The sequence below is a fragment of the Castor canadensis genome, chromosome 19 (assembly GCF_047511655.1).
Source record: "Castor canadensis chromosome 19, mCasCan1.hap1v2, whole genome shotgun sequence".
NCBI classification, from domain to species: domain Eukaryota; kingdom Metazoa; phylum Chordata; class Mammalia; order Rodentia; family Castoridae; genus Castor; species Castor canadensis.
In genome coordinates, this window is record NC_133404.1 from 29088468 (window position 1) to 29107925 (window position 19458).

Sequence of the window (19458 nt, forward strand, 5' to 3'; positions counted from 1 at the left end):
CATTACCTTCTAGTTTCTTTCATGTCTCACTTAATTCTGCAAGCTTTTCAGTTTGCCAAGTTTTCCTACTACAAGTATTTTGACTTTCTTAAAGACCTCAGCACTTTACAGACAGTTGGTTCTTGTTTTATCCCTCCTGTGTCAGGTTCTGCTTGGGCTTTTTGTATGAAAATCAGCCTTGACCTTGGCAGTTTCTTAGCAGAAAGCACAGAATGCTTTCCACCTCCCCTGCTATTCTCCCAGCAAAGAATCTTCCTTGATCAACATCTTTATAGTTCAAGTATTCAAAGAGTCCCCAAATTGGGAAAGGAATCTTACGTCACATGAAACTTACGTGTTTCAATAGAGAGCCCTACTTTGAAACTCCTTATTCCAAAATAGAGATGGAAAGTTAGTGTATAAATTAGACTACAGGGACTGAGGCTGGGGCTCAGTAGTAAAACACTTGTCTAGTAGGTGCAAGGCCCTGGGTTCCATCCCCAGCACTGCATAAAAGAAAAGAATTAGTCTAGGATGAAAGAAGAGCCTAAAGGATCTTAATATCAGACCCCAAACTCTTAAGTTGATACAAGAAAGAGTAGGAAATACTCTGGAGTTAGTAGGTATAGGTAAGAACTTTCTCAATGGAACCCCAGCAGCACAGCAACTAAGAGATAGCATAGATAAATGGGACCTCATAAAGCTAAAAAGCTTCTGTTCATCAAAAGAAGTGGTCTCTAAACTGAAGAGAACACCCACAGAGTGGGAGAAAATATTTGCCAACTACACATCAGACAAAGGACCGATAACCAGAATATATAGGGAACTTAAAAAACTAAATTCTCCCAAAACTAATGAACCAATAAAGAAATGGGCAAGTGAACTAAACAGAACTTTCTCAAAAGAAGAAATTCAAATGGCCAAAAAACACATGAAAAAATGCTCACCATCTCTAGCAATAAAGGAAATGCAAATTAAAACCACACTAAGATTCCACCTCACCCCTGTTAGAATAGCCATCATCAGCAACACCACCAACAACAGGTGTTGGCGAGGATGCGGGGAAAAAGGAACCCTCATACACTGTTGGTGGGAATGTAAACTAGTACAACCACTCTGGAAAAAAATTTGGAGGCTACTTAAAAAGCTAAACATTGATCTACCATTTGATCCAGCAACACCACTCTTGGGGATATATCCAAAAGACTGTGACACAGGTTACTCCAGAGGCACCTGCACACCCATGTTTATTGCAGCACTATTCACAATAGCCAAGTTATGGAAACAGCCAAGATGCCCCACCACTGACGAATGGATCAAGAAAATGTGGTATCTATACACAACGGAATTTTATGCAGCCATGAAGAAGAATGAAATGTTATCATTCACTGGTAAATGGATGGAATTGGAGAACATCATTCTGAGTGAGGTTAGCCTGGCCCAAAAGACCAAAAATTGTATGTTCTCCCTCATATGTGGACATTAGATCAAGGGCAAACACAACAAGGGGATTGAACTTTGAGCACATGATAAAAGCGAGAGCACACAAGGGAGGGGTGAGGATAGGTAAGACACCTAAAAAATTAGCTAGCATTTGTTGCCCTCAATGCAGAGAAACTAAAGCAGATACTTTAAAGCAACTGAGGCCGAAAGGAGAAGGGGACCAGGAACTAGAGAAAAGGTTAGATCAAGAATTAACTTAGAAGGTAACACACACGCACAGGAAATCAATGTGAGTCAACTCCCTGTATAGCTATCCTTATCTCAACCAGCAAAAACCCTTGTTCCTTCCTATTATTGCTTATACTCTCTCTACAAGAAAATTAGAAATAAGGGCAAAATAGTTTCTGCTGGGTATTGAGGGGATGGGGGGAGAGGGAGGGGCGGAGTGGGTGGTAAGGGAGGGGGTGGGGGCAGGGGGGGAGAAATGACCCAAGCCTTGTATGCACATATGACTAATAAAACAATAAAAAAAAAAAAGAAAGAAGAGCCTAGAATTGTTTCCTCTGTTAAGGCTAAAGACTCAGAGGACAAGGGAGTTGGGAGAGAGACTAGTTGCTTCCTGTTTCTGTATCAGAAACGAGCAGAGGCGGAAGACCCAGGAGTTGTTGGGATAGTTGGAGAAGACCTTCCAGCCTAGAAAGAAAAAGAGAAACATCCAAAACTGCAAGGGGATACAGGAAGCATCCTTCTCCTCCTCCTCCTCCTCCCCCATACCTCACCCAGGGGAGCCTCCCCACCCACCTACCCATGACCATCATCTCCCCAAATGCATCCATTGAAACTGGGTCAGGGTTGCTCATACATCCTTATTTGTAAGAACAGAGCACAGTGCTGGCTCTAAGGCAATGTGGACATTTCATTCACTCCATGACTGCATTTTCCAAGGCTTCCTGTGTGAGTGCCCCCTTTGCTTCCTTGGTCATGTGCCCTGGCTTTTGTGCACCCAAGTGCTAACACATGAGTTCGGTCCTCAGGCAGGGAGGGAATAAATACCTTCTGCAGGAAAGTGTTGGTCAGTGACCTTGTCAACACCTGGTGGTGGTGGGAAGAACCCACAGGAGTCAGAATGCCCTCATTGAGTCCTGGCCCAGCTGGTTGTTATGGTGGAGGGAGGAGACCACAGACCACACAGAAAAGTCCCCATCTTTTATTGAACATGTGAGTCCTGCCTGCCTGCCTGCCTGCCTATCCCAGTGTTAGGGAGGTCCGGTGAGATAGCAGAGGTGCATATCAGCCATAAAAGTTTGAAACTAGTCAGTGGTGACCTATACCCTTGCTTTCCCCTTGCATCTGCCTGCCGCCCTGGGGTGGGCTTTAGCTGGACTGCAGGCAGCTGGGGGCTGATCCCTTCTTGCAAGATGGAGCCCTCAGTGATCTGGGCCCTCTGCCCAGCAACGCAAGACCAAGGCCTTCACTTTCTAACACTGCATCTCCAATTACAGATTGCTGGATTTTTCTAATGAGGGATTTACAAACTGGGAATTCATGACTGTCCACTGTTGGGGAGAAAAGGCTGAAGGGGAATGGATCTTGGAAATCCAAGACATGCCATCCCAGGTCCGCAACCCGGAAAAACAAGGTCAGTGGTTCGCAAGCATTTCAGGCCAACTTTTATTTTGCAACCCTTTTAACTCTAGGCCTTTGTTTAACTCCATTATCTCTGGTTAACACAAATTTCTGTATCATAGTCATTTTAAAGTTCAGTGACCTTTTGTACGTGGTATACATGGTATGCAACCATCACCATTGTCTAATTTCAGAACATCTTCATCCTCCCAAAGGAAACCCACACCCATTAAGCAATCACTCACCATTTCTTCCCACCCTCCGGGCTCTTGGAAATCCTGATCTACTTTTTGTCTCTATGAATTTGTCCATGCTAGACATGTTATATAAAAGGAATTATACACTCTATGGGCTTTCACAGCTAGCTTCTTTAACTTAGCATGTTTTTAAGGTCTGTGTAATAGGCATTAATGAATCTTTATTTTTATGGCCAAACAATATTCCATTGTAGGTACACACCACCCACTGTCAGGTTCATCCTCCGATGGACGTGTGGGTGTTTTATCTTTTAGCTATTGGGAATAGTGACCACATGAACAACCCTGTACAAATGTTTTTCTTACTCTTAGTTATATACCTAAGAGCGGAATTGCAGGTCATATGGTGGCAACTCTGCTTTTCAAGGAGCAGCCAAAGTATTTGGTACATTGGCGACACCATTTTACCTTCCACCAGCAGCAACATAGGAGAGGCCAGCTTTCTACATCCTGGCTAACATTTATTTACTTTTTTAAAGATAGCCATTCTAGTGGGTGTGGAGTGGTATTTGTGGTTTTGATTTACACTTCCCTGGTGACTAGTGATGTGGAGTATCTTTGCCTGTTCTTGTTGCTCATTTGTGTATCTTTTTTTGAGGAGATGTTTATTTCAATCTTATGCTCAGTTTAAAAATTAGATTATTTGCCTTTTGGTGTTGAGTCATAAGAGGGTTTTTTTTATTGGATATATGATTTGCAAATAGTTTTCCCCTTCTGCGTGCTTTCTTTTAACTCCAGCGATGCTGCCTTTTGATGCACAAGTTTTTAAAATTTTGATTAAGTCATATTTATTTATTTTTCTTGTGTTATTTGTGCTTTTGCTGTCCTATTTAAGAAATCATTGCTTAATCCAAGGATATAAAAACTTACTACTGTATTTCCTGTAAGGAGTGTGACAGTTTTAGCTCTTTCATTTTAGGTCTTTGATCCATTTTGAGTTACTTTTTGTATAAGACATAAGGGTTCAAACCCATCTTTTTGCATGGGGCTATGCAGTGACCTAGGCACCATTATTGAAAAGACTTCTTTCCCCTTTGTAGAATCTTGTCACCTTTGCTAAAATCAAATGCAATAGGTATGGGATTTATTTCTGGACTCTTAGTTCTATTCTGTTAGTTTTATCTGTCTATCCTTATGCCAGTACCACATTGCTTTGATTACTACTGTGGTAAATTTCAAGACTAGAAAGCTTGAGTCCTCCAACTCTGTTCTTTTTCAAAATTGTTTTGGCTGTTCTGGGTCCCTTGTAAATCCTTGTGGATTTTAAGATATACCTGTGCAGTTTTTATTTAAAAAAATGTGTTGGAATTTTGATCGCGATCACATCTGAAGATCAGTTTTGGGAATACTACCATCTTAACAATATTAAGTTCTTCTAGTGGGGAAGGGGGGTATGGCTCAAGTGTTTGCCTAGCATAAGATCCTGAGTTCAAACCCTAATACCACTACAAACAAAAACCCACAAATTCTTCTAATCTATGAACATGGAACAGATTCTCTTTAACTTTGTTCAGCAATGGTTTTGTTTTCCCATTAATCTTTTTATTAGGATATGTATATTGTACAGGGGCGATTCATTGTGACAACTCCAAATGGGCTTATATTGTACATTGCTTAGATCACCCCCACCGTCTCTCCTTCTCGACCCCCTCTTTACCCCACTTAAAGCCATTGCAGAAGGTTTCTTTGTTCTATTTCATATCAGCATATGAAGTCCATCTACCATAGACCCTACCATAGATCCTTCATCTTCCCCTGTCCCACTAGTACCCCCCACACATACACTGTACCTGTTTACAGTCCTGTCTTTTGTTATTAATATTTAAGTCCATGTTCATAGGGGTGAGTCTACTTTACTTTGTTCTGTTCAACTCTTTCCCTTGGTCTCCCTTACCCTTTACCTCCCATCCCCCATTATTCAATAGCTTTCAGTAAATATCTCTATATCCTCTACCTTCACAGATGTTATGTTTTACAATATTATTGATGCCCTGTCATTCTCTTTTCCTTTCCTTCTTCCCCCGAGTTCCCTAGAGTAGTTCCACTGTTACAAATACATTCTACATCTGAGTTTGTATATGATCGTGCTTGTTTTAGTGTATATATATATCTTTTGGATCTATCTTCCACTTATGAGAGACAACACGTGCCCTTTGTCTTTGTGAGCCTGGCTTACTTCACTTAACATGATGTCCTCCAATCAGCAATGTTTTTTTGTTTGTTTGTTTATTTTGTAGTTTTTCACTGCCTTGGTGAAACTTGCTCTTAAGTATTTTATTCTTTTTGGTGCTATTGTAAATGGAATGGTTTTCCCTCAACTGGTTCTGATTGGTTTATTTCTTTGACAATTCTTGTACCCTTTCAAAACTCCTCCAAGTTAATAGTAATCATTTACTCAGCTGATCTTTTCCGAATGAGTCCTATCGGCCCATCACTGACCTAAGTGATGGGGTTGTAACCAGGAAAGAAACATGGAATTATTACCTCTTAACCTGTGGTCACCACAAAGACCAGTGAGCTGTCTACATGGGGCTCCGTGGAGGGCAGTAACTGTGCGGGAGCCTTGGTTTTTTCCATGGAGAGTGCCCCCAGTGTTCTCCCTTCTCTGTTCTGCTGTTCCTTGTGCCCTGCTGGGTCAGTGGGAGTGCATGAAATCCCTCTCCTGCCCTGACACTTTTCCAACCCTCTGTAACATGCAGCTTCCAGAGTTTTCTGTTTGCTTGTTTGTTTTTAAAAACAGGGAGAAAGGAGGACATTGACTTAGGCAGAAAATTGACATTAAATAATCAAGTCATCTATAGGAATTCTCCTAGATCCCCAAATCACTTCCAGGTTTTGAAATGCATAATTATTGTAATAAAATGTTACTATAACAAAGTCTAAGATACAAGAGCACAAAATGTAAAGGACTTGAAATTTACCTGTTTTAAAAGTAGAAACTCCTCAGTGGTTTCATTTAAAAGCCCCAGTGAAGCCGGGCGTGGTGGTGCACATCTGTAATCCCCACAACTCGGGAGCTGAGGCAGGAGGATTGTGAGTGCCAGCCATCCTGGGCTACATAGTGAGACCATCTTAAAAAAAAAAAAAAAAAAAAGTATATCAGCCCAGTATTAAAAGCTGAGGGTTGCCTTCCCCTGTTGCTGTGCCCGCCCATCCGCCCCCTTGCCTGGGAGCTGGTGCTGAGGACAGGGATACACGTGGAGGTAGGGACTGGGGGCTCATTGCCCCACAACTCTGGACCTTGGGGTCTTTACCTGTGCCATTGGCAGAATAGCAGTCCTACCCCCGTGCTGGGGTAGCTGGGAAGGGACAGGGCCGATGGACCCCAGGTCTGCACTGCTGCCAGCTTCTTTCTCGAGCACCATCCTTCCTCCCTCTCATTAGGCTCACATGAGCATGTGCCTCGAGTCCCCCTGGGCACTCGGCTCCTCCAGCCTTTGCCCACTTACAGCCACACCTGTCCACTCCGCCCACACTGCGGCTTGTCAGGGTCCTTCACAGTCTCCACACTGCTCAAGCCAGGATTCCCATTGCTGTCCTCGCCAGGTTCTTTTGGGGTTTTTTTTTGGTGGGGGGGAGCTGTACTAGGGTTTGAACTCGGGGCTTGTGCTTGCTAGGCAAGTGCTCTACTACTTACGGTGTGACCCCAGCCCCTCACTGATTCTTAAAGCCAGATTCTGAATCTCTAGTGAGCTGGCAACCTCCACCCTCTCTGGTGGCCATATGGGGCAGTGCTGATGGCTAAAGACTTGGGAGCAAATTTTTTTTTTGTTTTGAATACTGGGGTTTGAACTCAGGGCCTACATCTTGAGCCACTCCACCAGCCCTTTTTGGTGATTGATTTTTTTCGAGATAGGGTCTCGTGAACTATTTGCCCTGGCTGGCTTTGAACTGTGATCCTCCTGATCTCTGCCTCCTGAGTAGCTGGGATTACAGGTGTGAGCCACCTGTGTCTGGCTGGGAACAAACTCTTACTAAGACTCACAGCCTCAGGCCTTTCCAGGCCTCTGTCTCCTCGTTCAGAAATGAGGTGATAGGGTTGTTGCCGGTGGAATCCATCAGTTCAGACAGGATGCTGAGAGCAGGCGTGGCATAAGGCAAAGCTTGGTGACTCCCCCTTCCAGAAGCCCCTCCCCACATGGCTGCAGCAGTGCCACCACAGAGGCTACTTCTGTGGTCTCTTTGGCCTATTCCTTCTTCCACCCCTCCCCCTTCCCAGGCATGCTTCCAGGCCCAATGCTTTACCTTCATTCCCACCCAGGACCTCAACCAGCCACCCTCAACGCTGTGCCTGGTGATGGTGCCCAAAGACGCCTCTCTTGCCCCCTGCATCCCAGACCTACTATGCCTGTGTGGCAACCTCCCAGGCTCCACACATGGGTCTTAACAGGCTGTGTTCTCTGCCCCCAGTTGGCTGGAGGGAATGTCCAAAACCTGAGTCAGTCTTCAGTTTTTCCCTTCTCCCCTTTGCTGCCCCTGCATGCCTTACCTCCTCCTCCCCCAGCCTCCCTGCCCCTGCCTGGAGTCGGGAGAGACCCTCCTCTCACAGCAACTGATGAGCCCTTGCCATGCAATTCTGATGACCACACACCTTCACTGACACTTCATAGTCTCCCATAGCTCTTAGAGCAAAACCCAGTCTCTTAGCCTGGCCAGCAAACCTGCCAGCATCCCTCTGCCCTCTCCTGTGCCTCATATACTGACTTTCTGTCAGTGCCCTGGACATATTTGGCCTTACTCACCATAGGGCCTTTGCATCTGCTGCAAAGAAATGCTCACTCTGCCCAGGGCTTCCCCTGGCTGCCCTCAGACATGGCCTCCTGAAGGGGAGTCTCACCTCAACATCTGTGGTGGATTCCTGCTCACTCTTCCACATAGTGTCACTGCAACCAAAACAGAGGCTGGAAGCAAGAATGAGGAGGAATAAAATTTTGCTAAGACTCTTATTTTACATTGACTGGGGGGGGGGTCTACTAGTTTATATTTGATTCTTAACACTGACAGCAATATATAAAATCAAATGTCTTTATATAATATAGAAACAACCAAAATTCAAAACAAGTTGCAGACCTTCCATCTCAGTAGAGGAAAATAAGAGTCGACTGTAAGAATGAAGGAAAATTGATCAGTGTGCCCAAAAGAGAAAAAAAAAAAAAAAAACTACCAGCAAATTTTAATAGGTGTGCAGGAATCTTAGGTAATACATTAGAAGGAGACTTCATCAGTTTATTTAAAAAATAATGCTTACTTCTGAGAGTGCAAGGGTGACAAGAAGTCTCTGGAAGCCGTTAGTGGTTGGTGTCTGGGCAGAGGGGCACTGGACCCTGTGTGCACACCAGGACACTACTGTGAATAAATGATTGTCACAAAGGAGGGGGGCTCCTGTCATACTCCCAGTGTGCTATGCAAGGCCAGATGATCCTAGGATGCTCGGGTCAGTCTCATGGTGTCAGTTTCGGGACTCGGCCTGGGAGGGTGCTACCAATTCTAGGTTACAGTGCCCATGAGCAACCCGCCCATCCACACTGTCAAGGTCAGCTGCCTCAGTGGCATCATGGGTCCAGAGTGTGAATTGATCCCCAGTGGCACAATTTTCCACTCCCTGGTCATCTGGTGGAGTGGCCTGTGAAAGCAAGGCCACCATTGGCCTCAGAGCCAGGTGGAACACACAGCTAGGCTCTCACAAAGGACAGTGTGCACTCCCTTTCTTACAGGGATCCTGAGAACCTGTTCTTGGGGCAAGGTGCTCCATTTCTGGGTCATTTACTTCAACTCCCCCAAGTCTCTGCAACTTAATTGCTTTAGGGGAAAAAAGGAAACAATAAAGAGTTTTGATAGTATGCTGTGGAAAAAGTGCTTGAAAAACCTTGGGTAAGACCTGGGGCTCAATGAAGATTTAACTGATCTGAACCAAACACGTGGGAGAACAATACCTTACCTCCTGTCACACTGGACTTGGCTCATGTGATTAGTTTTCAAACCACTTTCTAAAACCAAGAAGAGATTAGTCACCCCTTTTCCTCTTCGGCTCCTAGACCCAGGCAAGGGTATCCCTCCTCACAGGATCACTGTCCTCCAGGAGACAGTTTTGGAATGGGAATGAGTGCAAATCCTGCTGTCTAGCCAGGGTGTGCATAGGCAATGTTTTCATTCATTCTGTGTTCAGCACACTTTACTGGGCTCTTCTTGATGCCAGATGTGGGGTTGCCAGGGCTGCACCCCTCAGGGACAAGCCATTTGAAGTCCTCACATAGCGGCTAGGAGCAGGGAGGAGAGCTGAGGGTGCATCCCATACAAAACCTCTTTCAGAGATGTCTGGCTACATTGTCCAGAGTTTCTATCCAGAATCCCAAACTTTTGAGTTGGGGTGCACGAACAGGAAGTTGAGTTCTCAGGGAAACATGTCCGCATCATCCTCCAGCATCCAGCATGGGCAGATCTGAGACCATCTTCCTGCCTCCACTTTCCCCAGCTTCTGGCCTAACACTGGGCCTCTCCTGTGAGCTGGGGCTGTGCAGGAGGTGACAGCCAGGCCTGCAATGGAGGCTAAGGTTTCCTCATCCCAGCCTTCCCACCTCGGTGCCCACGTTGAAGATAAGTAGCTAAGGCCTATGAAAAAGTTCTTATTCTGTAAAATAGGTATAATGTGGGGGGGGTACTAGTGGCAGGGGAAGGGGAATAGAGGAAATTGAGGTGAGGGTCTGTGGTGGATGGACTTCATATACTTATGTGAAATAGAACAAAGAAACCTCTCACAATTGCTTTAAGTGGGGTCGGGGGAGAGGAGGAGAGACGGTGGGGGTGATCTAACCAATGTACAATATAAGCCTATTTGGAATTGTCACAATGAATGCCCCCTGTACAACGAATATATCCTAATTTAAAAATCAATGGAAAATAAAGTTATTATTGCCAGTGGTACGTATTCCCATAATATTTTCAAATGAAATATTACTACCATGTCTTAGATTTGCCTTGGTTGGCAGTACTAGGGTTTGAACTCAGGGCCTCACGCTTGCTAGGCAGGTGCTCTACCACTTGAGCCATGCCCCCTAGGGATGGTCAAAATGAGATTGACAAAATGTGTGAGGTTGCTGGGAACGTGTGATGGGGATGTGCATGGGCATCAAACTGTCCAAGAATTATACTGTTTATTTGGGAATTTCCATGATCAAATGGTTTTTTTAAATTAAAAACATGTATATTGGGCCACACAGGAAATGATCTGGAGGATTGAGGTTTTAGGCCAGCTGGGGCAAAAAGTTAGCAAGATCCCATCTCAACCAATAAAACTGGGCATGATGGTGCGTGCCTGGCATCTCAGCTATGTGTGTGAGAGGTGTAAATGTTCAAAGGGTCGCAGTCCAGACCAGCCTGCACAAAAACACAAGACCCTATCCCAAAAAATAACTAAAGCAAAAGAGGGCTGGGAGTGTGGTTCAAGTGGGGAGCACCTGCCTAGCAAATGCAAGGCCCTGAGTTCAAACCCCAGCACCACAAAAGAATTAGTTGCTTTACTTGGGAAGCTGAACAGGAGGATCATTAGTTTGAGGCCAGCCTCAAACCACAAGCTGAGACCTTATCTCAAAGAAACCCAACAAATAAAAAACCTCAGTTCTTGGTTGCTCAAATGCTTGGTGTGCTATGGAAAGCTAATTTCTTTTCTTTGACTTTTTTACTCCCAGTGTGAGATCTATCTAGCAATGCAGCAGGGTACCAAACGTGTGTGTGTGTGTGTGTGTGTGTGTGTGTGTGTGTGTGTGTGTGTACTACACGTGGGAGTGGGTGGATAGGCATGGATGTGTGTATGTATGTAATATATACACATACATATACGTGGAGCTATTCATATCTGTGGTACATGTGTGTGTTAGAGTGTGTATCTGTGTGTCTAGAGACATATGTATCTGTGTGTGGATATTTATAGATCTATGCATAGATACAATGTATCTATCTGTGTGTATCTATGTATCTGTGTGTAGGTATGATGTATCTGTGTGTGGGTATTTATGTATCTATGCATAGGTACAATGTATCTGTGGGTATCTCTGTATCTGTGTGGGGGTTTGATGTATCTGTGTAGCTTTGATGTATCTGTGTGTGGATATGTTGTATCTGTATGTAGGTACCATGTGCCTGTATGTGAGTATCTATGTGTAGATACGATGTATCTGCGGGTGGGTATCTATGTATCAGCAGGATGTATGCACGGTGGCCATGATCCTGGGGTTGTGTACATGTGTGTTAGACCTCAGAGCTCAGAGGTTGTGCTCTGGAACCTCCTGTGAGTCAGATCCGTATTCTGCCTCTGGCCAGCCATGGGCTTGGACGGGTCGTTTCTGTTGCTCCTCTGCACAGATGGTTGGGAAGATCAGATGAACTAGTGCTGGGAACTGCCTGGCTCCATGATGACCATGACTCCCCTCAGCTGTCTGATTGTGTTTTAGCCTCATTTTGTGGGAGAGGGCACTGGACCTGAGTCATACCCTGAGCCCGACCACATTCACTCCTGGGTAAGAGGCAGAGCCTGCACACAGGACCCCTCTTCTGACTCAGAACCACCTCCCTGTGGTTCTCCCAGGAGGGAGCACTCTCCCAGACCCATCCGCAAGGGGCCCCACTTGATAGATTGTTCTCTTCAGCCCTGCAGCTGATGGCTCTGGGATGGTTTTGGTTGAAGTTCTTATTTCATATGTTGTCCTTGGAAGACAAAAGTCAGCTGAAACAAGAGTAGCTAACAGGTACCTTAGTGAGGCTCCTGGAATACTGTGCTGAGTCTAAGTCTGCATTCCTGGAGAGGCTTCCTCACCTACAGGGAGATCCAATAGGTTAGTGGGCCTCGGAGAACCCACAGTGGCCAGCTGAGGAGGACACCATGCTTTACCTTTACCCCATGGAGCATGTGAAACACAGTAAGTCCTGGGGACAGATGCTGACTGTTGTTAAAGGTTTTCCTGCGTGCTGTGTTCCCACGTGGGAGGGATTCTATATGGTTGAAACACCCACTCCTTATGGATCTGCCATTCTGACACGGTTCCCTTCAGATCACAGTAAAGTACAGCGTTGGGAAGAGCTTGTCCCCATGATTCTGGAAGAGTGAGCATGGGGAAAGAGTAGCGACAGAAGCTGAAAAAGTCAAATGCAGACATTTAAACTTTTTTTTTTTTTTGGTGGGACTGGGATTTGAACTCTGGACTTCCTTATTTCACTGCTTGACCCACACCTCCAATCCATTTTGCTCTGGTTATTTTGGAGATGGGGGTCTTGTAAACTATTTCCCAGATTAGCCTTGAACCATGATCCTCCTGATCTCAGCCTCCCAGGTAGCTAGGATTACAGTGTGAGCCACCAGCATCCAGGAAACATATTATGTAATTAACTATGATAACTAAATAGATATATTATGTAAGCAACTATGATAATTAAAATGGTGTGTGTGACACTAGTACTAAAACAGTTAAATTGGGAAACAGTAGAGACAGTCCATAGATAAAACCATATAGACAGTAAGTATGGTCGTTCCTTAGCCCAGGGGGTTTGGCTACAGGAAACCCCATGGATATAAAAATGTTCACATCCCTATATAAAATGTGCATAGAACCTATGCAAAACCTCTAGTATACTTTAAACTATCTCTGGATGACTTCATAATACCTAGTATAATATATATGCTGTATACAGTCTTATACCATATTGTTTGGGAATTAATGACAAGATAAAGAATTTTTTAATATATGATTTAACATTTTAACTTTAGTGTACGATTTTTAATTCATGACTTTTCAATATATTTGATCCACACTTGGTTCAGTCTGTGAATTTAGAGCACACAGATATGGATGAGGGTTAGGGTTATGGCACCTCAAATTGGTAGGAGAGAGCGAAGTGTTGAATAAAAGCTATTGACAGGACTGGAGGTGTGGCTTGAGTGATAGAGCACCTGCTTTGCAAGCGTGAAGTCCTGAGTTCAAATCCCAGTTCCACCAAAAAGAAAAAAAATCCTATAATGAAATCTATTGACAGCTGGCTAAGCATTTGGAAAGGAAATAATTATCGTGATAGGTGAGTATACATAAAACTAGAGACTTCTGTTTGGCCAAAAAAAAACACACAACATTAAAATTAGAAAAATATTTACAAAATTTCTTGGACAAACTTGAGCAATTCACAGATGGCTTTCTTCACTACTCTCTATCCTGGGAGTTAGCAAACTTTTTGTGTGAAGGGCCAGAGAATAAACATATTAGGCTTTCTGGTCTTGTGACGACATTCAGCACTGCTGTTACAGTGTGAAAGCAAATACACAGCTGTGTCCTAGCCAACCCTTACAAGAAAATGCGGTGGGTCTATGGCCATGGTTTGCTGCCCCTCACTCTACTCGATTTAAAGTTGCACTTGAATTTAGTACTGTTACTTGGTAATGGAGAGGCTGGTTCATCTGGGTGTTATTAGAGGAATTCTATCACATCCTTTATTTCCTACCTCCCCTAGCATTCTGGGGGAAATTATGATTGTCTATATCTGTATTGATAGATAGGCAGACAGACAGACAGGAGATAGGTGATTGATAGATAAATAGATGATTAGAGAAAGATAGATAGATAGAAGATAGGTAGGTAGATAGATAGATAGAAGATAGATGATAGAAGACACGATAAATAAGATGCTAGATAGCTAAACAGATGATAGAAGATAGGTGATAGATAAGAGTTGGATGGATAGATATAGTTGGGTGAAAAGATAGATAGATAGAAGGATGATAGGGAGATATAGTTGGATAGATGGAGAAATATATAAGCTTATAAATTTTAGCACTATAAAAGATGTACAGCACACAACTTTCAAATGAACATACAGTATTCATTTTGTCAATTGCACATAGCTCCCTGGTGCTTTTGTTGATTTTTACTGAGTTCCTTTATCCATAGCCAACCTTCAGTTGCAATTCAGGAACAACTGTCCTTCCAGCATAAATATTGGTTAGTGTCTGTGTCAGAGAAACAGTAAAAGACATTTGTACAAACTTCATTCATTCATCAATGATCTGAGCAACTTCTTTTGCTGAATCAGGCGATAGTTTTCGAATACAGAAAGGAATCTTCCTCCATGTTTTATGCTGTTCGCAAAGTAATGGCTGCAGCCCGCCCGCAGATGCAGCACACTTTCAAGGTTAATCTGAGTGAGTGACATGTTCTCCATCACCCTCTAGAAAAGCAAGAGGGTGATAAAGGAAGCCTTATTTGTAGTTCTTTCCATTTCTGTGTGGAAGCATCCTCAATCTGACTGATTTCAAGTGTTAAAAGACACAAAGAGGGAGAACAGGGGGAAGACACGGAAAGAAAGCTAGGAGTGGTAACACACATCTCTAATACCAACACTTGGGAGGTTGAGGCAAATTTGAGGCCAGCCTGAGCTACAAAATGAGACCTTGTCTTAAAAGAAAAAAAAGAAAAGAAAAAGACACAGAGGCACCTTAAAGTTTTCAAGCGTTCATTTGAACAAATGGTAATTTGTGAACCAAGCAACCTCCAGCCCAGCAGTTTCATTCAGTGGTTAAAGTGGCTGAAGGGAAAGATTTTATAGAGCGAACAAAGAAATGATTTTATAGTTAAGGTTTGAGCCTCATTTGGACTATGCTGGCAGGAGTTAAAAAAAATAAAAAATGTCCTACTGGCCACCTGTGATTGGCTGAACCTCAGTTTCCCTTCCTTTTAATTAGCCACTTACAGGAACAAGTGAGAATTAGGCATGATAGGCTCCAGTGGGAACCCAGAGTTCATGTGGGAATGGGTGCTAATGGCCTCCCATTTAATTATTTGAATACTCATCACCTGCGTGACACCTCTGACACAGAACTGGGAAGAGACGCACGGTGACCACCACTGGGTGGCGTTTCCACTGTCTAGACAGAACAGATGCTTACCCCAAAGCCAGGTGATGACACCTATAAGTGAGATCATTAGGAAGTGTGGAGTTTTGAGAACTCATTACCTCGCTTGTGCTAGGCAAGCGCGCTACCACTGAACTATGCCTCTAACTTTCCTTGTCGCCGATGTAATTTATTTGATTGTAAGCTTATGTAATTTAATTTTAAAGAAAGTCTGTGTTTAGCAGTCAGCTCCCAAAGTTTCTGGAATACGAATAATGAGCTCTATTAAGTAAGCACAAGCATCCACTGCATACTAAGAATTATGTGGGTACAGAACCGACTGGCTTTGGGGATAAGTGTCCTTTAAGGGGGTGCATTTAACATGGATCGAGGCTCAGACCTTACCCAGCATTCTGCTCTCCCCTAGCCCCCAACTTCTCTTTATCTGAACAGAGCCAGTGTCCCCAAACAGAGCTTCTGTCCCTTCCCAGGACTGCCTGTCATTACCAGGCGCTCCTGTTTCATTGGCATTTTCTTACCACGGGCCATTCAGAGGTTGAGTAGCCATTGATTTGACTGCTTATTTAATAACTCCAACTATTTTTCTGGCTAAATCCTGCTAATCAATAAACAATTATCCTTTGAATTTTCAATATGCCAGAAAGTCATTTTTTCCAAAGAGGGAAATTAAAACCATAGTATAAAAAATTCTAATACAAAGGTAGACACTATCTTTAATATCTCAACCCCCTGAAGGTTAGATAACACTTTGTTATAACCTTAATACATAAAGAATGTTTGGAAATCACTAAGAAATACATGGAGCACCTCACTTGAAGAACAGGCAAAGAGACTGAAAGCCAATTTGTAAAGAAAAAAATAGAAATAACCAATAAATAAAAGGTATCCAACCTTTGTGGTAATCGAAGAAAATATAAATGAAAACACAAGAAATGGGTCTCATGATAACAAGCCAACACACAGATGTACCAGGGATTTCATAAAAAATAGTAGAATATGCATGGCTTTCTGCCACAGCGTAGGTCCCAATGCCAACTGGGAGTCCTGAAGAGTGGTGGTAAGTCCTTGCACCTGTTCAGGAGCATTTCAAATGCAACCCGAACTAGGCTGCCATGGAAGTACAGGTTCTTTTTCTCCCTCTCTCCTCTCACCCACTACGGATGTAAGTTTTACCACAAACGTTAGGAACTGGTCTATTTGCCCCTGGGAACATTCCAAGCCAAGGGTAACTGGTAGAGGTGTGCCTCCATGTCTGTAAGTTCTACAGAAGGCAAGGATTTGGAGACAACAGAACCCGGGGCCTCTGTGCTGAAAGCAGGCCTGGTTTACTGCCCTCCCTTAACTTGCCTGCTGGACACTAAGTTCAAGATTCTGCAGGTTCATTTCTATTCCTAGTCTTCCTTCCTTTCTTCTCCTCAAGCTTTCTTTTTTTTTCTAAGCAAAGTGGACAAAATTTTCTTAGCAACAGCTTTGTTCCCAAACTGCTGTGAGGAAATAATAAGCCAGGAGCTGTGCTGACTGCTCGGTGGCTTTTGTGTGCATTTGGGCGCCTTCCCCAGGTCATAGCCACTCAAGTTGTTCCCACACATCTTGGCTTTCTTTGGCGCTCAGCCCAGAACACCTGACTCCACCTGCCCACTTATTTCCATGGGATCCCATCTTCCCCTCTCTCTTTCCCACAATCTGAAAGTTGAAGCCGGAGACAAAAAAGTTCAGACAGGATTGTAGTGCTTTTGTCAAAACTTGCCAAGTAAGCTGTAGAGGTCCAGGTTCATTAAGGAGACTCTGTCTGAACCCCAGTCCATTGACCATATGGAGGAGCCAGTGGCGGTAGGAGGGCTACCAACTTATGATGTGCACTACACAGCTTTCAGGCCTGAGGACTAGGTTTTGTGTGAGCCCAGAGTACAGAGTCTGGCTTCCAACTGGCCACTCGCTGGCCTGTCCCCACTTCTCCACATGCGTGATGGGAATGGTGGTATGTCCCTCCCTGGGCCTATGTAGATACAAGTATAGGAAGTTTTTATATGAACACCTCCTCTATGAGGGCTTAGGGGGTTTTGCAATTACAATCTTTTTCTATAGTGCTTGTAGCATCAAAAACACCAGATTGTTCTTGATACAGTGTTAAGCCAGTCTTATTCGTGGGTTCATTACATGTGGTTTTGACCAAGCATGGTCAAAAGAAAAAAAAATTTCAAAACCAAAAATTTTAAATTCTCATGGATCCATCCCATAGCTCAATTGATATCAAGAAACTCAATCAGCCCCATGTTATTATCAGTGGCGCTTAAATCGTGTGATCTGCTGAATTTCCCTAAGCCATTTTGTGAAAATACAGTATACCTCCCAAAAAAGCAAATGGTGCCCAAAAAGCAAGGGTAAAATGAATGTGCTTCATTTAAGTGATAAAGTGAAAATTTGAGACTTGTTAAAGATGCATGTCTTTAGCCGAAGTTAGGTGGCCTTATGGGAAAAAAGAATTTATTCATCCTGAGTATGTTGGTTTTTTCCTCAACAGTGGTGACCTTGAACCACAGACCTGTTCCAAGGGTCTACTGAATTCATGTTCTTCAGGGTCAATTACACCTGCCAGAACTGCTCTATTATATTTGATGTGTGTGTGTGTGTGTGTGTGTGTGTGTGTGTGTGTGTGTGTTGCAAGGGACTGTGCTCACAGGAGCAGAAGACTAAAAAATAAAGCCTAGGTACATGGGTTCTTTGCACACATGCCTCGTGAGAGTTCACGATTATATCTCCAAGCTGGTGTTGTACTTCGTTAATGTCTCTCTGGATTCCTCATGTACCTCCCTGATTGGCTCTGCTGCCCCCAGGCCTCCAGAGGGATGGTCCTCACTTCCTCTCCTTATCTCACTAAGGTGGGCTTTGGCATGGCTGCTCAGGGAGGAGCTGCAGTGGCTCTTGGGGTCTTCCTTCACTTCCAGGTAGTCTTGGCCTTTGGCCTCCTCAGCATCCCACTGTCTGGGGGGGTAGGTGACACAACTTAGAAGGGCTGTCCAATGAGAAGCAAGAGAGACAGCTCATCCCCACAGCTAGTGTAAAGCACATTGGCTCATGAAGCTGGTTTGGAAGACTTGCCTTGTCAAGTCACCTGTTCTATTGTGATTTTTGTTGTTGTTGAGCTTGGGACACACCACTTTATGTTTGGTTCCCCTTCCCTTCTGCCCCCTTGCCTTGGGACTGTACCTCCCAATTCAACCTCAGCCCACAAGCTTCACTTCGGAGACCCTTGTCCTCTAGGGAACCTGGACTAAAACATGTGCTCGGGTGACAGACTGAACAAGAGCTTTGATACTCTCTATGAAATACTGCACGGGAATAGGTGGCAAAGCCATCATGGGTAGAGCTGGTCCAGTGTGGTTCCACGATGGCCTTTGGAAGTTCAGAACAGTCCCTTGTCACTCTCCCCACAGCTCACCACAGTTGCTGTCAAATGATGACCGTGAATGCATGCATGAGCTTTGTTTAAATCAAGAGCTCATACAATTTTAATCAACTCTGGTTTTGGCTGTGCTCACTCAGTAAAAGCTTTAAAACTGGTTAAAGGAGAAAGAAATGAGTCTCTCCTGGGTGGCTTTTTCCTCATAAAGCATTTCCTGGTTTCTCGATTTCTTTTGGGGGGGCTCATTCATATGTCTCCTTTTTACCTGAGAGCATAACTGTTCTGGTTTCATTGCTAACTTTATTAGACTCTGTTTCATTGACATCTGTTTTGAGCTAATCTTCATTTCCAAGAGTTGGAATTTTGCAGTCTGTGTTCAATGACTCCATCTATCTTGTGCTGGATGCTAGAAGGGAAGGGAGATTCTGTGATGGCTTTCACTAGACTCTTAGTTTACCAAGTACAATGATAAGGTGACACTCTTGTCTCCTCTGAAACAGAACTGAAGACCATGAGTGTGGTTCCAAATGCTTGGTTGTCAAAAAATTCCATTTTTAGCACCATTGCCACCAATTGCTTAGCCTCACTTCTAGTCATTCTTCAAGGAACCATTACAGCGATCATCCCCTTAGACTCTCCTAGTTCAAGAGCAAAGCAAAGGAAGTCCACTACCCCTGCTTACCTAGGTGAGGTATAAACCCAACTGTGGGAAACACAGTACTGTTTAATTCATTCTTTCTTCTTCCTGACAGCAAATGTAGCAAAAAAAAAAAAAAGACATTTGTCCTCATATTTAATTTTTGCAAATAAAATAGTGTCAATGGAAATAAAATCAGTTCTGGGAAAGAGGGAGAGCTCCC

General features: G+C 43.8%; 1 protein-coding gene across 2 annotated transcripts in view; it reads left to right on the forward strand.

The window, feature by feature from the left end:
* Pcsk6 (proprotein convertase subtilisin/kexin type 6) overlaps nucleotides 1-19458 on the forward strand; it is a 182607-nt gene that overhangs the window by 120167 nt on the left and 42982 nt on the right. For both annotated transcript variants that reach the window (XM_074061558.1, XM_020161715.2), the window contains exon 13: nucleotides 2925-3061. In XM_074061558.1, the coding sequence (XP_073917659.1) occupies nucleotides 2925-3061 (137 nt within the window). The remainder of the gene's footprint in view (nucleotides 1-2924; nucleotides 3062-19458) is intronic.